We start from the raw sequence: 23471 nt of genomic DNA on the forward strand, positions 1-23471 counted from the left end.
TTCTTCCCTAGCGCAACGGCGTAAGAGCAAAGTGTGAAATAGCACTCGTCACAAATGCTGCAAATAACACAAACTGCTCGCAGTTTTCCATCTGTTAGAATGACTGGGTGGAAAATCATGAGTAGTTTCTGTCAACCTGTGTGATAAATAAATGTGCCTCATCAAACGCCTCCACCTGAAGAGCAAAATCCATTCCATTTTATTTAATAATCGATGGATCACAATTATTAAACATGGAAACCTCTTCTTTATTTCCAATTTATCTGAAAATGTGTTATATTTCAGTCATTTGTGTACTATAGTCAATATCTTATGTTATTGAAAGTGAACATGTTTAAAAATAGAACTCCCAAGACAGCACATAAAATAACAAGTTGTAGATTTGAGATATTCTATTAAGAATTGATCTCTTCGTCCCATTTGTAACTATAAAGACACTTAGTTAAGTTGTTCAAAAAAAGTACTCACCTTGTGTCATATATTGCAAATATTTTCTTGTTTCCATCCATCGCATTCCTGATGGAAAATGAAAAAAAATGTTTAGTGTTTCTGAAAGATATTCTCCATACAAAACTGTCAACTGTAGCTAGCTAATTAACTTCTTTTCTGGTCTGAAACATTGGATTGCATTTAGTGTTTGTCATGCAGGGCTTCTGTCAAGCACTAGCCAGCACTGGGACTTCCAAGGGAGTTCGAACCACAGTCCTATCTGCTGAAGGCCTAACTGTTGGCCAATCAGTAGAGAGCAGTGACTGATTTACTGGGGCCTAGGATTGATGAATGACCCAAGTCATATGTGACTGAGAGCAAGATGGGGAGCACAGAAAAGGGTAAGCCAGCAAGGACAAGGGGAAGTGAGGGAGTTGAATACAAGGGCAAGGGATCTCTCTCAACAGGTTCAGCCCTTTCCAATGCTCAGTCTCTTAGTTGAGACCTAGTAGTTTTTTTTTGGAAGGTGGAACCCACCTTCTCAGCAGGTCACCAAGAAATCCATCCCATGGCCTACAGGAAGCACAGAAGACTTGTGCAAACTGGGAGAATGCCTGAATCTGCACTACATTCCAGATCACTAATGGATATTTATCTTTAAGTGGCTCACTAGTTACCTCGGTGGCCAGTGAGCAGTTTCGCCAAGTCTGCTCACTCCTGTCAATGACTTAATTGGGATCATTCCACGAGTGGGAACAGGATAGCCATCCTTCTCCATCAATTATGCAGGCCCACCCACCCATGGCTGCTTCACCTCAAGTTTTGATCCCTCAAACATAGGATGATATGTAGACCCAAAGCATTTTTTTGGCCAAATGACCAAATAATGGCTCCCTCCCAAACCTCTGCTGCACAGCTGTTGAAATAGCTATTCAGTGGCACCCACTGGTACTTATCTCTCTTACAACAGCAGTGCTGAGGTAGGAAACACTAGGTCACGGTGAAATCCACACATTGAAATCCTCACCCAGTAAACATTGGAAAACCCTTCAGTCACTTCTTAGCGTGAAATATGTTGAATATTTTTGTGTCACAAACAAACAGTCTCACTATCCCATATTGTAGAATAGATTAAAAGAGAACCTGAAAAGAGTGCAAATCTGCTGTTAGGCAATTTTGTGTCTGTTAATAATAGAAAACTCTGAAACATCCTTATATCGTTTCAGCTTTAAGAACAAATGAAATTCACAAAACTTGATTTGAACCAAATTCTTTTTTCATAATGTGCTTCAGCAAACCGAGATATTCATGCTCTTCAATTCCGGTCTCTGCAGCATTCCATGATTGGTAGTCATGCCTTCAGCTGCCAAGGTCCAGAGCTCTGAAATTCCCTCCCTGAACCTCCCTGTCTCTCTTCCTTTCATTCTTTCTTTTAGAAGCACTTAGCTTTGACCAGAACAAGATCTAGCTCTGAACAAACTTTTGGTTACCTGCCTTATTGTCTCCTTGGTCAGTTTTGAGTCAGACTTTGTTTGGTAATGCTGGTCTGAAACACCTTGCAACATTTTTGCTGCATTAGAGGAGCTATACAAATACAAGTTATTGTTGACTCAATTGCTTAACACCTTACTGATATACGCTACTTAACGCTGGAAAACATCCTGAGGTTACACAGTTAAGCATATATCAACAAAATTTAAAATAAAATTATTGGGTAGGCTTCATCTAACACTCAATAAAGAAGGAGGTTTTAAGGAGCTGCTTAGAATGGAGAAATGGACAGACAGAAAGGTTCAGGAGGAGATTATCTGAAGACTCTGGGAGCTAATGTAGGTTAGATAGCACATGGCTGGTGGACAAATAGAAAGTGCAATTCTCCAAACATACTTGTAGGCAAAACCTTAGTGTACTGGCTAGTTTCTCACAGTCATGTTTTAAGTATTTTTTGTGCAGTCTGTGAGACCATTTGAACAGAGAATATAGAACAGTACAGCACAGGAACAGGCCCTCTGGCCCACCATGTGTGTGCCAACCATGATGCCATTCTCAACTAATCCCATCTGCCTGCACATGGTCCATATCACTTTATTCCCTGCCTGTCCATGTGTCTGTCTAAATCCTCTTAAATTTTGCTAAAACATCTGCTTCTACACTTCACCTGGCAGCATGATCTAGCATCAACCACCCTCTGTGTAAAATATTTTTCTTGCACATCTCCTTAAACTTCTCTCCACTCACCTTAAACCTATGTTCCTTGGTATTAGATATTTCCACCTTGGAAAAAAAAAGCCCAACAATTGACCCTATCCATGCCTCTCATAATTTTATACACTTATATCAGTTCTCCCCTCAGCCTCCAATGCTTGAGCAGAAACAATCCAAGTTAGTCCGAACTCTCCTTATAGGTAATACAATTCAATCCACACAGGATCCGGTAAACCTGTTTTACGCCCCATCCAAAGCCTTCACACCCTTCCTATAGGATGGCAACCAGAACTGCATGCAAGCAACCAGCAAACACACATCACTTGAAACACGTAGTCTGTGTGGTGTAGCTGAAAATGTACAGTCTTTTAGAGCTCTAATAGACCCAACCAGTGAAAGAAATAGCAAGGGAGAAGTAAAAGCCCACAGTCTGCAACTCTAAACTCTAAATGATTCAAAATGGTAATGCATTTTTGCACGTGGAAATGAAAGGAGATACGACACAGAATTGGAATCTTTTCAATCTCGTGAAAAAATTATGAAATAGCAACAAATAATCTTAAAAACCTGACCATATAAGCATTCTGTGCTGTGGAAAGAGCTATATATAATATGTAAAGAATGTAATGTGTACAAAATAAGCAGTTCTGTGGCCTAAATCTCACTGAGGGGCAAAAAAAGCCAGAGATTGTTCAGGCTTTAAAACGTGCACTTAAATCACAAAGTAACATTACTTATGCATGGTATTTGTCCAACATCAGAGCTTAGGAAGAAAGGCAGACAATTGATCAGTCTGTGACCACACTGATAAGATTGCCTCAAGAACAAAAAATCCTGCCATGAGAGCATGTCAGCTGAGAGAGAAGAAACTTACACTCAAGAAAACTATCTAGAAATACAGACTATCTGAGGTTGTCAATCATCAGGCATTGCATACCAATGAAAGAACATATCAGCCTTTGCATTACACTGGGAGACATTCTATATGGAATGAAGCATCAGATTGAGAAAAAAGAAGAAATATTTGCGGAAAAGCCACGGAAAATTCAAAGCAGAGGACAGGATGTAAATGTTGTAGAAGACATCACACCATAGAAAAGGTCACATATCCAGTGTGGGAAAAACAGTGTTCAAACTGCAAGAAGCTGAATTACTAGACATGAGAGTGCTTAACTTGAAACTTTGATTGAACATTATTTTTGAAGTTTTGAAGCTTTAGTCAAAATAAGCTTATCGAGGTGTCTGCTGGAGAGATGTTAGCTGATGATTTACTATGCACCTTACAGCAGGTTGACATTGTTGGATCTAAAGTGATAAATGACTTGTGACAGTTGGAACAATGACTGCAGAAGGAGATCATCAAATAAACTGAAGTATGAAATAGACGCTGATGCTTGGCCCAACATCATGAGATGAGCAGATCTCTGCTAAGTGGCTCAAGACTGGTGACCTAAAAGGTAAGGGGTTGAGTCTTTATGGTAGAATAACACTCATTCCAAGAGGACAAACAAAGCTGAAAACCCAGTGTCATGGCAAGAATGAAGATCTGGAGATACAGAAAATGGATGTCAACTCAGTTGGTTCATCAAGCCAGGGGATGGACGCTGGCTCAATGGAGAGTACAAGAGGGCACTATCTAAAAATGTGGTGTCAATAACCTGGTACTGTTATCCGATACGATAGCTTGCATGCCAAACAGCATAAGCAGCAAGTAATAGACTGAGCTAAATGTTTCTGCAACCATCAAACCATCCAATCATGAATGGTGGTGGACAATTAAGCAATGCACTGGAAAAGGAAGAGGCTCCACAAATAACCCCGTCTTCAAGGTGGGGGTATCCAGCACATCAGTGGAAAAGACAAGGATGAAGTATTTGTAACAACTTCAGTCTCAAGTATTGAGTGGATGATTTATCTTGGCCTCCTCCAGTAGTGCCCAGCATCATAGATGCCAATCTTCAGCCAATTCTATTCATTCCACATGATGTGAAGAAATCACTGGAAGCACTGGATATTGCAAAGGCTATGGGCCATGATGATAATCTGCCAACAGTCTGGAGACTGTAGTCCAAAACTTACCATATCACTAGCTAAGTGGTTCCAGTGAAGCCATAATGCTGGCATCTACCAGCGTAGAAAATTTTTCAGGTATGCCCTGTATATGAAAGCAGGATGAATCCAACCTGGCCAATTATTGTCCAACAGTCTTTTCTCCATCAGTAAAGAAGGGGTCATCAACTGCTATTAAGCTGCATTTACTTAGCAAAAGCCCTGATCACTTTGCCCATTTTGGGCTTTGCTGGGGTCACTCATCATGTGGCCTCATTACTGTCTCAGTTCAAATATGAATAAAAGTAGAGAGTTCAGGAGGTGAGGGGAGAGTGACTGCCCTTAACATTCAGGCTGTAGACAACTGCATGTAGCATCAAGGATCCCTAAATAAAACTGGGGTCAATGAGCACTGGGGATAAACTCTCTGTGGTAAGAGTCACACCTGGTACAAAAGAACATGGTTTTTGGATGTCAATTATCTCAGCTTCAGGGCATCTCTGCAGGAGGTCTTCAGTGTAGTGTCCAAGGTCCAAATATCTTTAGCTACTATATAAATGGCCTTGCCTACAATATAAGGTGAGAAATGGGGAGGTTTGCTGATGATTGTACAATGTTCAGCACTTTCCTGCAGTGAGTAACCTATTTCCTGATTCCCCAAACATGTCTACCATCCACAAGGTACAAGCCAGGAGTGTGATGGAATATTCTCACTTGCCTGGATGATTGTATCTCCAACAACACTCAAGAAACTTGACACTATCCAGGACAAAACAGTTCGCTTGATTGGCACGCCATCCACAATATTTACACCCTCCATCACTCGGTAGCAGCAGTGTGTACAAGATACACTGCAGAAATTGTCCAAGGCTCCTTAGACTGGACTTTCCGAACCCATGATTATGTTCATCCAGAAGGACAAGATCAACAGATATATGTGAACACCACTATCTGTAAGCCTCACTCTTAATCAATTCACCATCTTGGCTTGGAAATATATCACCATTCCTTCAGTGTCTTTGGGTTAAAATGTTGTAACTTCCTTCTTAGAGGAATTGTACGTATATCTATATCGAATGAATGTTGCAGTTCAAGATGGCGGCTCACCACCACCTTCTCCAGGGCAACTGGGAATCAGCAATAAATTCTGGCCCAGCCAGTGATGCTCAAATGCCATGCGTGAATTTAAAAAAGAGTACGTCAAAAGGTTATTAACTTTTAATGTGCCAGAACAGATTTGCAGCAATTCCCCAGCCACCAAGCAACTCATTGCTGAACACATCTGAAAAGATTACAAAATTTTTTCACAAATCTTGGACCCCTTCTGGTGAACATCATCTCTAAGTAGATAAGAGTGTGACAGCAACCGAGCACATGCTGATGGGAATTCCAGCTGCTCTCAAGTCCAGCCTGAAAGACGAGATACAAAAGCTGGAAAGAAAAGAGATAATGAAGGAAGTAACAGTGCCTACAGACAGAAATAACAGCACAGTTGCAGACAAAAAAAAGGAAGAAAAGGATCCAAAGGAGCCCAATAAACCAAAGGGCTGTCACTATCCCATGCCAAAGTTGAAGGCATTTGCCACAACCTGTCAAGGTAGAGGTCTTTTCTTAGCTAGACACGATGGTTACTGGCATGTGAAGTTGGATGGAAGTGACAGCTTTATAATTACATTCTGGATGCCTTTTGGAAGGTACAGATGGCTGTGCATGCCATTTGGCATATCCACTGCTCTGGAAAAGTGCCATTGCAGACAGCACGAGATAGTCAGTGATCTTGCTACAGTGGTGCCCATGGTGGATAGCCTGCTCACCTTTTAGGTAAGGAGATATGATGGACGTAGACATCAGAGACCAAAATCAGAATTTACTATGACTTCTAGAGAGAGTTTTCAGGTGAAACTGGAGCTAAATTAGAAAATGATGCTATGGGTTCGATTCCAGCCTCGGGAGACTGTCTGTGCGGCGTTTGCACATTCTCCCCGTGTCTGCGTGGGTGTCCTCCGGGTGCTCAGGTTTCGTCCCACAGTCCAAAGATGTGCAGACTAGGTGGATTGGCCATGCTAAATTGCCCGTAGTGTTCAGGGGTGTGTGGGTTATAGGGGGATGGGTCTGGGTGGGATGCTTCAAGGGGCGGTGTGGTCTTGTTGGGCCGAAGGGCCTGTTTCCACACTGTAGGGATTCTAATCTAAAGACATCAATGGGCCATGTCCAAACATTTCAAGGCTTTTGCCTGGATCCTGACAAGATTTAGCAGGCATAGAGTGACCAATAGATGTAAAAGCTTGCGACAATTCACTGGGTTTGTGCATTACTTCTCAAAATGCTTGCATATTTTTCCATCAAAATGTGAATTTCTATGCGAGCTCACTGCTATGACATACTCTGGTAGTGGGACACAGAGCAGCTTTTTGCTGGAATCAAACAACTAGTGACAGCAGCATTTATGCTGAGACATTAAAATATCAAGGATGAAGTTACCTTGCAGTGTGATGCTAGCAACGGAGGACTTGGAGTAACCCTCATGCAGCAAAGTAAATCAGCTGCATTTACATCCAGGGCAGTACCACAAACTGAACAACATGACACTCTGGTAGATAAAGAGTATTGTCTTTGCTTGTGCGCATTTTACTCAAGCAGTGAGGTGGTGATGTGATCTGTCTGCGCCCTGCTGGAAACAGGTTTTGCAAATTCAGTAAAACATTCCGTGTGCTTCACATCTGATGAGGTACCAGCCTGTTCAGTTCACAAATCTTCAGGCCATCTGCAAGCCTGGAGATTGTGTCCCCAGCACCTATGTTTAGGTCGCTACTAAAAATAACAAAGGACAAGTCCTGATTCTGATCTAAGTGAACCACGTACATGCCTTTAATGGTGCAGGTGGGAGAATACGTCTCAGTGACGTTCTTGGATCCAAGAATAAAGTCTTGCAGTCCATCTGGACATTTGCTGAATGCCTTCCTTTTCCCAGTGTTTTTGCCTGTACTTCACAGTTCTCTCCCTTGATTGAAAATGCTCACATTGTTGGGCTGGCTTCTGCGAGAGGCTAACCCTAACCCCTCCAAACATTTTCAAAACCGTAACCTTACGTGTTTACTTTATTCCTCTTTAAATTGGCCATTTCCCTTTAAGTGACACGATCACACAAATATTCCACTCATGCCATCGTACGTGGTAGGGAAGTGGTTGTGTCACTGAGCTGATAAGGCTTCTCTATGGGGGTGCAAAAGGGAGGCGTATTTTAAAACCTGGGCAAAGAATCGAAAAAAGAAAAATGATGATTTAATGTAAACAGATCAGGGTTAATCTATCAGTGACCCTTCCACAACTCACCCCACACCATATGGAGGAGGTTGCTTCCCAGTGATAACCACTTTGAAAGGACACATTTTCATCTGAGCTAAGAACATGCAGGGTTGACATTAAACTTATTTGAATATGTTATAAATACACAATGAAACTCAATGTAAATCCAAGGGTAGTTTCAGAGAACAGTAGAAGTTGTCAGAGACAATCTTGAATTGGCAAGAGAGGTGGGAAGAAAAGAGAATAAGTCGTCCTGATGGACCAAGACAGAAATTTCCCCTGCTTTGAAAATCACTTTGAAAGAGGCTTTTTTAAAATTCATTCATGGGATGAGGGTATCGCTGGCTGGGCAGCATTTATTGCCCATCCCTAATTGCGTAGAGGGCAGTTCAGAGTCAAACACACTGTTGTGGGTCTAGAGCCACATGTAGGCCAGACCAGGCAAGGATAACAGTTTCCTTCCTAAAGAACATGAATGGGCCAGATGGGTTTTTTTTCCCCAAGCAATCGTCAACCAATTCACGGTCATCATTAGACTCTTAATTCCAGATTAAATCTAACTCCAGACATTTATTGAATTCAAATTCCACCATCTGCCGTGGCAGGATTCAAACTTGGATCCCTTGGACATTACTTGGGTTTCTGGATTAAAAGTCCAGTAATAATATGACTAGGCCATCGCCTGCCCAAGATGCTGAGTAATGTGGCTTTAATTGCCTAAAGTCACATATTATGTTCAATCTGCAGCGGTTATGTAACTCAGTGATTTTCCTACAGCTCATCGAAGTTATCAAACACAAGTTATCAAATCAAATCAATCAAAACCAAAGCAGGCAAAGCAAATCAGATTGAGCATCCCATGGAAAGAAAAGTCATCTAGAATCCACACTTTCAAGTGCAAACATGCCTAGGTTGCTCATGCTAATCAAAAAAAGCAGGCCTCCCTGGTCTCCCAGGCCATCTCTGGCAGGATGAAAGAGTATTGTATCCCCAAGTGTGTACTATCATGAGGAGGCCACTCATGTCAAGAGACTAACAGGGTGCACAAAGCTCTGATTCTGGATGCTACCAAAAGAGACACAAAAACCCTCACCATCCATCATGAATAGTGTGGACAATCAATGCAATTAATGATACCAGCTGCAAGTAGGAATTTAACACAGAGACATGTAGCTGCAATTGCTCCAAAGCGATGCCAAATCTGCAAACAAGATACCAGCAGAGAACCTCCTTTACCATCAGAGACAACTTTAGGCAGAATCTAATATTGACAATGGTGGCCTCGCCCACCTGTTGTAATGATGGGCCAGAACTGCATGTTGCCTCCTTTGGGGAAGATCAGCATTAGACCTTTACTAGAAATTAGGACCATTGGGGTGAGGAAAGGACACAGGGTGAGTGAGGACAGGATGTCTTTGCTGTCTGGGTGCAGAGGTGAGGAAGAAGGAGCAATATATTCAACACAGTTTAATTTTATTTGGATATGAATGGAATCAACTAATATGCACATTCTATGAAAAGGTAGGAGATCAGCTGTTATCTCATTGAATGGTAGAGCAACCTTGAAGGTCAACTGGATTACTTCTGATCTTACCTTAGAATGTGCTATAGCTCAAATATCCATGTCAAAATTGGACAGCCACTTAAGATACATTTACAACAATACATCTGTCATTCTAAGAAAAAAACGAAACAACAATATAAATTGCTGGATAAATTCAGTAGGTCTGGCGGTATCTGTGGAGAGAAAGCAGAGTTAGCATTTTGCATCCAGTGACCTTTCTCCAGAACATTGAAGGAGGGTGAAGAAGGGTCCCTAGACCCGAAACATTGATTCTGTTTTCTTGCCACAGTTTTCCCAGACCTGCTGAGCTTTTCCAGCAACTTCTGCTTTTGTTCCACTTCATTTATGTGCCCACTCCCAATAACCCCTTCATTCTCAAAAAGACAAAAACTATCAATCCAGTCTTAAATGTATTCAATAATGGAGCAACCATGACCCTTTGTGGTAGAAAATCCCAAAGATTCACATTCCTCTAAGATGAGGAGAAATTACTTCACTCGGTCGTGAAGGATATTCTCTTAAGATTGAGACTGTTTGCCTGTCATTTAGGTTTCCCAACCAGTGGAAACAATCCCCCAGCATCAACTCTATCAAGCCTTTTCAGAGTCTTTGCAACATTAGATTTAAACATACAGACAACCCAAAGATCATAAAGTAGGGAGTCTTTATTCCACTGGTATCAGGTCATTACAAACAGAAAGGCAAATTAAAGATAAAAAGGAAACTATTTACACTATGTACATGAAATAACTTGCATGCGTTACACTGATCTGAGTAATTCTTTTGCTTGGCTCCTCTCCCTTCTCACTGATTTTCTCTCCACCAATGGCAATCTTTCTTTTCCAGCAAGAGTCCATTCAACTGTACAAGCTGCCCTCCCTCACTGTCATCACCTACTGGTGAAAGTTCTGGAGACTTGCTGAGCTTCCTCATTCAATGTCCTCCTTACGGCTGACACCTGCTGCTGAAGGTCCTGTTATACTTGTCTGCTTCAATGAAATCAATTCTAAATTCCTGAGAACGTAGGCCGAATTTATTCAGGTTTTCATCAAGTTTAACTCCCTCATCTCCAGGACCAATTTAATGTGCCTTCACTGCACCATTACCAACGCAATTACAGGCTGGTGGCATTACTCTTCATGCGCATCCATCTTTTTCTGGCTCCAGAATGAATCTAAAATGTGCAGTCACTATATGAGCTTTCGAAATCTCTGAAACCTTAAAACGACATAGCTCTTGGCAGGACGAATTCATTGAATCTTACAGCACAGAAGGAAGTAATTTGCACCGTCATGACGATGCCAGAACTCTGAAAGAGTTATCCAATTAGTCCCACTGCCCTGTTTTCGTCTGATAGCCATGCTTATTCTTGCTTTTCAAGTTGATATCCAATTCCATATGTACGTTTATGCTGATTCAGTCTCCATAACCATTTCAGATAATGCATGTTAACACACTCTGTTAAAAAAAATTCCTCTCTGATTCTTTTGACAATTATCATCAATTTATATCCCCTGATTGTCAGCTGCCCTGGAAGGGCAAGCACCTTCTCTCTACCTAGCCTGTCAAAACCTTTTAAAATGCTGAACACCTCTGTTTAATTTTCCCCTAACTTTCTCTGCTCTAAGGAAAACAGGCTCAGCTCTGTGGACTCTTATCGCTGATAACTAAAACTTAATAGGACCAAACAACTACAGGGGAAGGGTTGCAAAATGAGGCTCATCCATAAGATAAGGAGGCCTCACTGGACATTCATGGCTACAACACCATCTAGGGAGTGGCAAAAGGTAAAATCAGAAATTTCCCATATGCTGAAGGCAAGAACTGTTCTTCCGTCGCTACATCCTATCCTCCTACTCACTCACTCAGGCATAACACAATCACATGGCAGTCAATTTGTAAGTAAGCACTGTTTGAAATACTCCCTTGCAGCCAACATTGCAACATATGTTCCTTTTATGCTTTGTAGGATTGCTGCAAGATTGAGCCAATAACCCAAGAGCCAAAGAATTAAGCAGCACCTCACAGCATTAAGAATTATAACACCACCTGCTTCAGACACCAGCACTTGAAGCAGGCACCAGTTCCAAAGGATTATGGTAATGAGCTTGCGGAGGTAGTATTATGTGAGTCATAGAGGACTTCAAAAGGACCAAGTAGTGATACAAATGCATGAGCGAATGACTTTTGGCCAAATGGACAGCTTGCTTCCTTCTCCTGTTCTGCTGCTGGGGCTTCGGATTCGACAGCGCTAGATTACAAATGTAGATGGTTGTCACAACAATGTCATTTAATCATACATAAATTGCACTGCAAAGTGTAGTAGAAGTGAGGATTAGTCGCTTACAGTATTTGTGTAATATTGAAAGCTTTTCTGGATTCTACTTCACCATGGATTACATGACTCAATAATTCCAGTGGCATTTCCAGTGTACTGTGCTGTTATTCAACAGTGCGGTACTTAATTATGTGTGCCCATTGATTCTTCTCTGTTCTCTGTGCTGTTGGTCAAGCCTAGTGTAGGCACACCTAAGTGGTGTAGTTACAGAAAACCAGAAGCGAAACGGAAGTTGTAAAACTGAAAACATGAGAGATCAAACATTTCAGAAGAACTTGTGAATAAAGCTCCTATTTAGAAATAGGAACTGATGTCATCTCTGTATACGTCCAAGACCTCAACTGCATCAGTTAGTAATGAGATGGAGAATAGTTGAAATTTACTGGCACCTTTCCTTGCTATTCCTGGACATCCATCCATATCGCAGGATCAATAGATTTTAGGGTTCAAGATTTAGTTTGCTCATCAAATGGACAAAAGTCTGATGTAGCAGCGACTTGCAAGAAGGTGATTCTGTGACATAAGACATTTTTATATTTGACACAGAGGTAAGTGTTCCGGAAAAATAGTCTTAGCTTGAGGGAAAAAGAAGTAAGTCATGCTTAAAGTAGAATCACTTTGCAAAGTTGTGCAGGTTGGATAAGACTTCATGATCTTCTTTTCTGAAGGGGCCTTTTCCTGAGAGTGGGAAACAGCATCTATATGTCATCACAGTTGGAAAGGCACCAGGTCATTTTAAGACTTAGTTGAGATTGAAGATTCAACTAATTTCAGTCACTCACTGATGTTGGTATGAAAGAATTTATATTGAGTGACAAATTCTGTCATAACTATTTTTTGCAACTATATACACTTGCGACAGACACACTTAAAGCTTGTGATGAGTTGATTATTTTAGTTTGGAAAATGATCACAGTTCTAATGTGCTACAAAAATATTACAAGTATGGACAAATCATTTGATATTGTAGGTCTTTAAGAAAAATGCATTCAAGTTCAAAAGGTAGTTATTATGGAGAAACTGGCAGATAATCTCCTGTACATGAAAAGCATGACATTTCTGCTCTAAAAAGCTGATTGGAAATTAAGTGAAAAATGCCTCTTCAAACTAGAGGAGTGTTCAGCGGATTTACAAAGTCAAAATGTACCCTTGTGCCTCAAATCAGCTCTTGTCACTTCTCTGGTGCAGCCCACTTGTGCCAGTGCTCATCCCAACATGGTGGAGTGTAGGGACCATACCAGTCTGATAGTGAACCATTGTCCCCTTTTGAAGGTATAAATGAACCAGGTGTACAAATTGAGTTCTTTTCATGTACAGGAGATTATCCACCAGTTTCTCCATAATAACTACCTTTTGAACTTGAACCTATGAACCCACTTCTGTCACAGTGCTGTGTATGGGTTGGTAGATCTCAAAAACAAATTACCTGGACAGTGTGAGTTTGCCTCCAATGGCAAATTTTACCTGACGCAGCAATGCTTGTGTTATCTTATGATAAGAAATCAGACATGGATATTGTGGTATTAAAAATCCAAAGTTGTCTTTTACTGCTAACTATTACATGCAAACATTACATTTCGCAGATACAAATGTTTGAGCTGATTTTAAGCTATTAGTTTACAACAGAGGAACATGCTTCTAGTTTAGTGTCATGCTGCCAGTAACCTGAAGTAAGCTGGAGTATAAGATGGTTATACCCTCAGGTTACCTGCTATGAACCATTATGATATCATGAGCATGTTTCTTCAATGTATACTGACCATGAGCCATTATACAACAATCCCTTCCATTGAGGAAGGAGCCATGAACATGTTGTCCACAACTTTAAACTCAAGGATGAAGGGTTGCAATTAGAAAGATAGAATTGAGAAATTAGAACTCCTTCAACAATTAAGAGAGTACTTCATCATTGGCCCTCAGATTGAGAAGGGCAATAGCAAGGTAAGTCATCCTAGATTGTTTTTCTGTTGAAGGGTCTCGACCTGAAACATCAGCTTTCCTGCTCCTCTGATGCTGCTTGGCATGCTGTGTTCATCCAGCTCTACACCTGTTATCTCATCCTAGATTGATCTTATTTATCAGTGAGGCAATAATGAAAGGTGACTAATTCTAGATAATCCAAATTACTCAAGATAAGTTCGGGGCAAAACGAATTCTTCTCACAGAGGATGGTTAGAATGTGGTATAGATTATTAGGACTTATTGTTGAAGAAAAGTTATTGTAAAAGGCAATGACATATATGCTAAAAGATAATTTTAAAGGCTAAGTGGGGTGATAAGGAAAATGATATTTGGCTAGAATATTTGAGTGAATTCATCCTGTTAAAAGAACATCTAACTTATCACTCTACAACTCTACAATTCTTGAAACCATTGTCCTGGTTTAGAAAAATGATACTTCCTTACATGGCATGCAGACTGAGAACACAGATTTAAATGGGGAGTAATAGAGTTAAAGTAAATCTGAATGTCAAAAAATTGGGTTGCATTTCCACACTGACTAGTTGAAAGCAGTTGTTAAAATTGGTCCCCCACATATTGTCCTCATTCCATTTTATTCCCAACTCCTGTGTCCGTGTGACAAACATAGGCTTAATTCTAAAGGTCTTCCTTGCACTCAGAATGCCACTGGGACTGGATGCAACAGTAGATGAGAGCATTGTTGATTCACTTTGAGAAGCTGAGTATGTGGTTCATAGAATGGAAAGCTACACTTAGATGGATGCACAGTGCTAAAGGGTTGATTTTGTTCTCCTACTGGGAGGGAGGCACTCAGGGAGCAAATTGCAGGTGAATAGTCCATGATTTTCTATCAGTGTCTCCTGGGGGTGCCACTCTGAATGGAAGGACAGGAGCATGAAATAGACATGATTTTCAATTCAGAATGGTTACAGCTCCAATGAATAAAATTGGACTATCATTGCCCATTAATTGACACCGATTTAGCAGTCACACTCAGGCCATTATAGTAGCTGGTAAGGAAATATGATTGACACGCTGATGCAGTTGGTGCTGCAATTCTAAATCGGGTTCTTTCTAATGTGACAGCTGTCCTGGAAATGCAGGGAAGGGACACAGTATAAAAAGGAATAACTGGCAAACGGATAATTCCAATCCCTCAGGATAGCCTTAACTGCTTCACAGAAAATAAAATGCTTTTCAAGCATAGTCACTGCTGAAACGGTGGGAAATGCAGCAGCCAAGATTGCAATATATGCACAGCAAGATCCCACAAACAGCGTAGAGACAAACAACAAGATATCAGTTTAAATGGGATTCAATTGTGGGACTAACATTAACCAGGTTCCCAAAAGATGCCTCTTGTTCTTCTTCATACAGTTTCATATAAATTAGGGATCCATATAGCACAGAAAGGGTCTATTCGGTCCATCATCCACGCTGTTTCTTTGAAAATGAAAATGTACTTTGTCTCACCACCTTTTGTTTTTACCCTGTATCCAGAAGATTCCTCCATTTCAAGCAACTGTCAATCTGCTTTTAAAACATATTTCCGGATTCGACTTCCATCGACTGTTTTTTTCATCATTCACAGTAGGTTGGCACCACTAGCTGGGTCAGCAATTTTTGCCCATCCCTGATTGCCCTGGAGAATATGGTGGTGACCTGTCTCCTTGAACTGCTGCAGTCCATGTGATGAAGACATGCTCACAATGCTGTCATGGAGAGTGTTTGAGGATTTTGACCAAGTGGCAGTGAGGGTATGGCAATGAAATTCAAACTTAGGATGGTGTGGGTTTGACAGTTGGTGGTGTTCCCATGCATCTGCTGCTTTTGTCTTTCTGGGTGGGAGAGATTGTGGTTTTACAGGGCGCTGTTTAAGGAAGTTTGTAGAATTTCTGCAGTGCATCTCCTACACCTTGCTGCTGCTGAGCGTCGGTAGTGGATGTGCTACCAATGGAGCCGGCTATTTTTGACCATGGTTGAAGTTGCTCTCAAAGGCATGGAGTTGTATAGCACAGAAACAGACCCCTTGGTCCGACTTGTGCACACTGACCGGATATCCTAAATTAACTTAGTCCCATTTGCCAGCATTTGGTCCATATCCCTCTAAATCCTTCCTATTCATGTAACTGTCCAGATGTCTTTTGAATGTTGTAATTGTACCTGCCTCCAGCACTCTCTCTGGCAGTTCACTCTGCACACACACAAACCCCTGCATGAAAAGTTAAGCCCTTAGGTCCCTTTTAAATCTTTCCCCTCTCATTTTAAACCAATGCCCTCTACTTTTGGACTCCACTACCCTGGGGAAATGGCCTTGTCTATTCATCCTATCCATGCCCCTGATGACTTCTCAACCTCTTTAAGGTAATGTCCCAACCTCCAACACTCCAGGAAAAATAGCCCCAGCCTATTCAGCCTTTCCCTAGAGCTCAAACCAATCAACTCAGTCCAGGTAAGTGGATAATATTCCATCACACTCCTGGCTTGAGCCTTGTAGGCGGCCACAATCTGGTAATCAGGGGAGTGAGTTACTCATTACATGATGCCTAATCTCTGACCTGCTCTTGTAGTGTTCATGTGGCTAGTCCTGTTCAATTTCAGGCAGAGGGTCTAAGATCCCACCAATTGTCACCCTCCTCCACCCTTGCCAGTGTGGGAGAAACAGGAAGCTCTCTTTGCATCTGTCATGCCAGAACAGGGATTCCAGAGCACTGTTAAAACAGGAGCTAGGTCTACACAATTTGCATTCACTCCTCTCTTCAGTAAATTTCATTCTTCTCTGAAAATTGATGCAGTTTGCCTTCAACTGCTTGAATTCCCACAGCCGCACCCTCTCTACCCCAACCAATAAGTGCCAGTCAGGTGGCTACTCTCACGAACCAGGCTATTTAGGTCCTACATGAATTTTGCATGATTTCTGTACCCTCATGAACATGCATGTGCCAGACAAATTCTGCCCACCCACAACTGAGCATATTTGAATTGATAAAGCAGTGCCATTATAAAAGATAAGGAAATGAAATTTTATAAATTCAGTAGTATTTAAATATTTACTTTCCTCATGCATTCCTGGTTCACAAAATTATCAAAGAGGAACTAAGGAAAACTGCTTTCATGCTCTAGCAAGTCAATCATAGAATCCCTACAGTGTGGAAACATGTCCACACTAACGCACCAAAGAGCATCCCAGCCAGACCCACCCGATCCCTGTAACCCTGCATTTTCCCTGGCTAATTCACCTAGCCTGCATATTCTTGAACAGTACGGACAATTTAACGTGGTCAATTTACCTAAGCTGCTCATCCTTGGACTATGAGAGGAAACTCACACAGACACAGAAGAACACGCAAAGTCCACATAGACAGTGACCTGAGGGTGGAATTGAACCTGGAGCCCCTGGTGCTGTTAGGCTGCAATGCCATTCACATGGTTAAGGCTTGGAATTTTTGTCCGATAAGATGAAGGTGGTTACAAATTCAATCATAATCCTCAAAAGGAAATTAGAAAAGTACTTGGACTGGAGAAAATTGCAGTCGTATGAGGGAAGAGTGGAGGAGTGAGATTGGCTGGACTACCTCTGCAGAAAGTGGGTACAGAATTAACAGGTGGAATGGCCTCCTTCTGTGCCGTGCTATTCTATGAATCTCTGATGAGTGGTGCAAGTTTCAAAATGCAATCAGTGATGCTGACAGCTGTTTACATCCTACATCAAATATTCAAGACAGAATAGAGGAATCTGATCTCTCCTCAGAGAACAAAAATTCCAGAGGATTCCATTATGTTATCTTCTTTATATAAGTGAAACCTCTATATTCAGTGATATTTCCTGAAAACCCTCTTGTGAGATCTTGAGTGGAAGGTAATGGAATCGCTTGTTTGGACGGTGGAATTACTTTAATATTAATCAGGCCACCCGTGGGGAGAGAAAGCATGAGTTTGAATAGTTAGTAGTAAAAATCTGTGAGATGGATGGCTGCAGTACAAAATGTGTTGATCATGTGGCATCCTTTGTTGTGTGTGGGTGGTGCATTCTGCAAAGCCAGCCAAGGAATGGAAAATTGATTTATAAATAAAACCTTGCTGTATTTGGAAAGGAACGCGGATGAATTAATAAATCTTCTGTGATGTATTTCAATCAAATGATTTGTTTAGAATTTATGAAATGTGTAGTATCTTCATTTTTGCAATGTAGGGTGAAAGGAGACTTGATTGCTTTCAGTTGAATTAATCCGTTGCCCACATAGCAAGAGCTGACCAAAAAGAGTTCCCCCGTTGACTAGGCTGCCACCCAATGATCAAACACTGGAAATGCAGCTAACAGAATTTCTTCTCTCAAGAGCCAAGATTTGTAGTTGCGCTCAGTACAAAGGGAGAGCTTTGGGATAGATAGTAAGCTGTGATCACATCTGGCCTCTCAGCTGAATGCCTTAAAGATTCCATAGGTCTCTTCAAAGAAAAACAGCAGATTTATTCCACTGTCCTAGTTGACATTTTAACAAATAACAAAGTAACTTGCCAGTGATATTCATACCTCGTGAAAGAGTAGCTTTTATGCAATGAACCGGCTTAGCTGAAACATAATACCTGATTATGATCACATTGCTATTTCTGAGATCTTGCTATGTAAAAATTGACAGCGTTGCTGCCCTACAGTACAACAGTGAATATATTTAAAAAGATTACAGCTGGCCATGCTTGTTTTGCAACATCCTGAGCAAACATAAGGTGTCAGATAAATGCAAGTCATCTGTCTTATATATCCACATGTAACCACTCTAGTTTTGTGTATTCTGTAGAGATATGACTTAATTAATATGTAGATGAGCCTTTGATGTAAACTGTGATGGAATTATGCCCTCAGTAATCAGGCACTCATATCGTGCTAGGAGGTTGGAACTTCTATTATAAAAAACATGATGCTGTGTCACCTTACTATCATAAATAGGCTGTCAATAAACATTGCTTATTACAGAGCTAGAAGTGTGACCTGAGAGTGAACAAAGACCGAAAGAACCCATTGTAGAACATGGCAGCAGCACTGGGAACAATATGCAAAGCTTGGTGTTGCTTTCCTCCGAAGAATCTGAAAAATCACAATGCAAGCTTCAGCAGCCATAGGGCAAAAATCTTGAGAAATGTTTCTTCGTGCAGAAATTTGAAAACTCTAAATTGAGTAAAGTAGACAAAGGCTTACAGGATTGAGATCAAAATTAGGCCAATTCTGGAGTAGCAGCATTTTTGCACCAGTTGACTAGTCCCTAGTTCTTCTCTAAACTTTCAATTTCATCAAAGGATTCAGCAGGAATGTAAATGGGAGTTAGGGAAAATAGATTTCCACAAGTACAGACTTGTCCCAGGTATCGACTTGAAACACCAACAGATTTCCTACATAATGCAATGGGCCCATTGACATCCCTGTTCTGCAAACTGTTTTTAAAAGCTCAGCAGATATTCTGACATGCTTTACAATGTTCAATTCTTACTTCAGTCCCAAGAAGAACCTCACTATTAAACACATTCACTTCAATCAACAGTCTAGAAGCCAGGGGAATTGGCAGAATTCTTTATTAATGATTTATATAGATTAGCCTGTACATGTGGTTAAGGCATGTTGATAGATGAGCGTGTTCAAGACAGAATGGTGGTCAGAGTCCTCAATGGCAAACTTTGATTATTTTGCAGTCCAAATAAGACATAATGTTAGAGCAAGTGGTCCTGTTTACCAGGCAGGAAGCCAAGTGAAAAATGTATCCATTAAATGATTCAATGCATTTCCAGCTCAGTCCGAACCCATAGGTTGACGAGGCTCAAAGATGATTGTCTCGATGGACAAGAGGTCCCCCAAAATTGGGGAAACAGCAGAAACCATCATTTTGAAGTGCTGGGGCTGTGAGAAGGCAAGACAAACAATAGGATTTACTATCAGGGCATGTTCAATGTGTTCACTGTGGCAGATTCGTAATGTTAGAAAATGACACAATGTCTTGGTCAAGTCATTGTTGTTGGCCCTACAACAGAGGACGTTTACCCATCTTAGAATTTTCGGTCAATTAACTTAAAAGTGAAGAACTTTGATACTCAACATTTTCTTGATTCAGGATCAACCAGTACTATACTAACTGATACGTTGAATGCATTTGCATTGTATGCCTTCAACATCAGCTGACAACAGGCAGACTCTGGGGGGCATCACTCTGTCATCATTAGTGTCATGACTGACTGGGTAGTGTGCTCGAAATCAAGCCTGCTACTCCTGCAGTCATCGCAAAAGTTGAAGTTTTTAAAAGGGTCATGTAAAATCCCCTGACATTTAGGTTCAGGTTGACAGAAAGCGCAGACCAGATTTCTATACTGAATAAGAATCACTATTTATTGCAGGTAATTACATTCAGCCACAGGTAAAGTAAACTAAGTAAACTCTAATCTTTAAAACTTTCAACACTTTATAAACTCTCTTGTAACACTGACAGACAAACATGAAGCAGAGGGAAAACTGGCAAAGCAGTTTCATTATTTTTGTTCACAGGGTCAATCAAGTTGTTCATTGAAAGGTTTTGTCTCAGCTTTCCCTCTTGTAAATATTTTGACTGGTTTGCAAGAGGCACAGGGTGGCTGGTTCACTGCTGAATGGTCTCTGAATTATCAGAGACCTAGCATCCAGCTTTGCTTACTTTCCATCAGGGGTGATTCAACAACATTCGTGAGTACACAACATTAGATCCAGAGATCTTATGACATAGTGATATCATGCTTACCTCTAAGCTACAAGGTCTGGGTTCAATTCCTATCTATTCCAGAGGCATTGCCTGAGCAGGTTGATTTATAATATTTCTATATTATTTATAATAATAGTCATTTTATTTGTACTCATTGGCCATCTTGTATTCACTGGAGTTGAGAAGAATGAGGAGTATCTCATAGAAACCTATAAAATTTGAACAGGGCTAGACAGATTAGATGAAGGAAAGATGCTGCTGATGGTGGGTGAGTACAAAACCAGAGGTCATGGTTTAAGGATAAAGGAGTAAACTGTTTAGGACCGAGATGGGTAGCTGTGGAATTCACTACCACTGAATGTGGTTGAGGCCAAAATATTATGTGTTTTCAAGAAAGAGGTAGGTATAGTTGTTTCAGCTAAAGGGATGAGGGATTGTCACGAGGATGGGATTTGGGTATTGAGCTTGATGATTACTCATGATCATGCTGAATGACAATACAGGTTGGAGGGGCCAAATGACTTACTCTTGCTCCTATCTCTCATGTTTCCATATTTCAATCTCTTGCCCTAATTGAGATCTGCTAATTAACCATAGGTACCAGAAGGCCTCTGCGAGCAGTGAGATGCCTCTTTTTAAAGTTATCTTTTGAACCCATCTCACTGAGGCTGCAGAGATAATGGGAACTGCAGATGCTGGAGATTCCAAGATAATAAAATGTGAGGCTGGATGAACACAGCAGGCCAAGCAGCATCTCAGGAGCACAAAAGCTGACGTTTCGGGCCTAGACCCTTCAACTGAGGCTGCAGTATATTTCTCACTTTGCTGATCTCCGACAAATTGTATTTAAAATAAGCACTGAATCAATTAAAAACAACACTAGCCGAAATCAATGGTAATCAATTGAGTTGCATTAAAACCCAGAATTTTGAAGTTCACAAACTGACAGCAGTATTAGAAATGAGAGATAATGGGAACTGCAGATGCTGGAGATTCCAAGATAATAAAATGTGAGGCTGGATGAACACAGCAGGCCAAGCAGCATCTCAGGAGCACAAAAGCTGACGTTTCGGGCCTAGACCCTTCATCAGAGAGGGGGATGGGGGGAGGGAACTGGAATAAATAGGGAGAGAGGGGGAGGCGGACCGAAGATGGAGAGTAAAGAAGATAGGTGGAGAAGGTGTGGGTGGGGAGGTAGGGAGGGGATAGGTCAGTCCAGGGAAGACGGACAGGTCAAGGAGGTGGGATGAGGTTAGTAGGTAGCTGGGGGTGCGGCTTGGGGTGGGAGGAAGGGATGGGTGAGAGGAAGAACCAGTTAGGGAGGCAGAGACAGGTTGGACTGGTTTTGGGATGCAGTGGGTGGGGGGGAAGAGCTGGGCTGGTTGTGTGGTGCAGTGGGGGGAGGGGATGAACTGGGCTGGTTTAGGGATGCAGTGGGGGAAGGGGAGATTTTGAAACTGGTGAAGTCCACATTGATACCATATGGCTGCAGGGTTCCCAGGCGGAATATGAGTTGCTGTTCCTGCAACCTTCGGGTGGCATCATTGTGGCAGTGCAGGAGGCCCATGATGGACATGTCATCAAGAGAATGGGAGGGGGAGCGGAAATGGTTTGCGACTGGGAGGTGCAGTTGTTTGTTGCGAACTGAGCGGAGGTGTTCTGCAAAGCGGTCCCCAAGCCTCCGCTTGGTTTCCCCAATGTAGAGAAAGCCGCACCGGGTACAGTGGATGCAGTATACCACATTGGCAGATGTGCAGGTGAACCTCTGCTTAATGTGGAATGTCATCTTGGGGCCTGGGATGGGGGTGAGGGAGGAGGTGTGGGGACAAGTGTAGCATTTCCTGCGGTTGCAGGGGAAGGTGCCGGGTGTGGTGGGGTTGGAGGGCAGTGTGGAGCGAACAAGGGAGTCACGGAGAGAGTGGTCTCTCCGGAAAGCAGACAGGGGTGGGGATGGAAAAATGTCTTGGGTGGTGGGGTCGGATTGTAAATGGCGGAAGTGTCGGAGGATAATGCGTTGTATCCGGAGGTTGGTAGGGTGGTGTGTGAGAACGAGGGGGATCCTCTTGGGGCGGTTGTGGCGGGGGCGGGGTGTGAGGGATGTGTCGCGGGAAATGCGGGAGACGCGGTCAAGGGCGTTCTCAATCACCGTGGGGGGGAAGTTGCGGTCCTTGAAGAACTTGGACATCTGGGATGTGCGGGAGTGGAATGTCTTATCGTGGGAGCAGATGCGGCGGAGGCGGAGGAATTGGGAATAGGGGATGGAATTTTTGCAGGAGGGTGGGTGGGAGGAGGTGTATTCTAGGTAGCTGTGGGAGTCGGTGGGCTTGAAATGGACATCAGTTACAAGCTGGTTGCCTGAGATGGAGACTGAGAGGTCCAGGAAGGTGAGGGATGTGCTGGAGATGGCCCAGGTGAACTGAAGGTTGGGGTGGAAGGTGTTGGTGAAGTGGATGAACTGTTCGAGCTCCTCTGGGGAGCAAGAGGCGGCGCCGATACAGTCATCAATGTACCGGAGGACGAGGTGGGGTTTGGGGCCTGTGTAGGTGCGGAAGATGGACTGTTCCACGTAACCTACAAAGAGGCAGGCATAGCTGGGGCCCATGCGGGTGCCCATGGCCACCCCCTTAGTCTGTAGGAAGTGGGAGGAGTCAAAAGAGAAGTTGTTGAGTGTGAGGACGAGTTCCGCTAGGCGGATGAGAGTGTCGGTGGAGGGGGCCTGGTCGGGCCTGCGGGACAGGAAGAAGCGGAGGGCCTTGAGGCCATCTCCATGCGGAATGCAGGTGTACAGGGACTGGACGTCCATGGTGAATATGAGGTGTTGGGGGCCAGGGAATTGGAAGTCCTGGAGGAGGTGGAGGGCGTGGGTGGTGTCACGGACATAGGTGGGGAGTTCCTGGACCAA

General features: G+C 42.3%; 1 protein-coding gene across 1 annotated transcript in view; it reads right to left on the minus strand.

Annotated features, from left to right (window-relative positions):
• gabrb3 (gamma-aminobutyric acid type A receptor subunit beta3) overlaps positions 1–23471 on the minus strand; it is a 511154-nt gene that overhangs the window by 360479 nt on the left and 127204 nt on the right. The window contains exon 2 of the mRNA XM_059646784.1: positions 469–516. Within this exon, the coding sequence (XP_059502767.1) occupies positions 469–516 (48 nt within the window). The remainder of the gene's footprint in view (positions 1–468; positions 517–23471) is intronic.

The sequence above is a fragment of the Stegostoma tigrinum genome, chromosome 6, assembly GCF_030684315.1.
Source record: "Stegostoma tigrinum isolate sSteTig4 chromosome 6, sSteTig4.hap1, whole genome shotgun sequence".
Taxonomy (NCBI): Eukaryota; Metazoa; Chordata; class Chondrichthyes; order Orectolobiformes; family Stegostomatidae; genus Stegostoma; species Stegostoma tigrinum.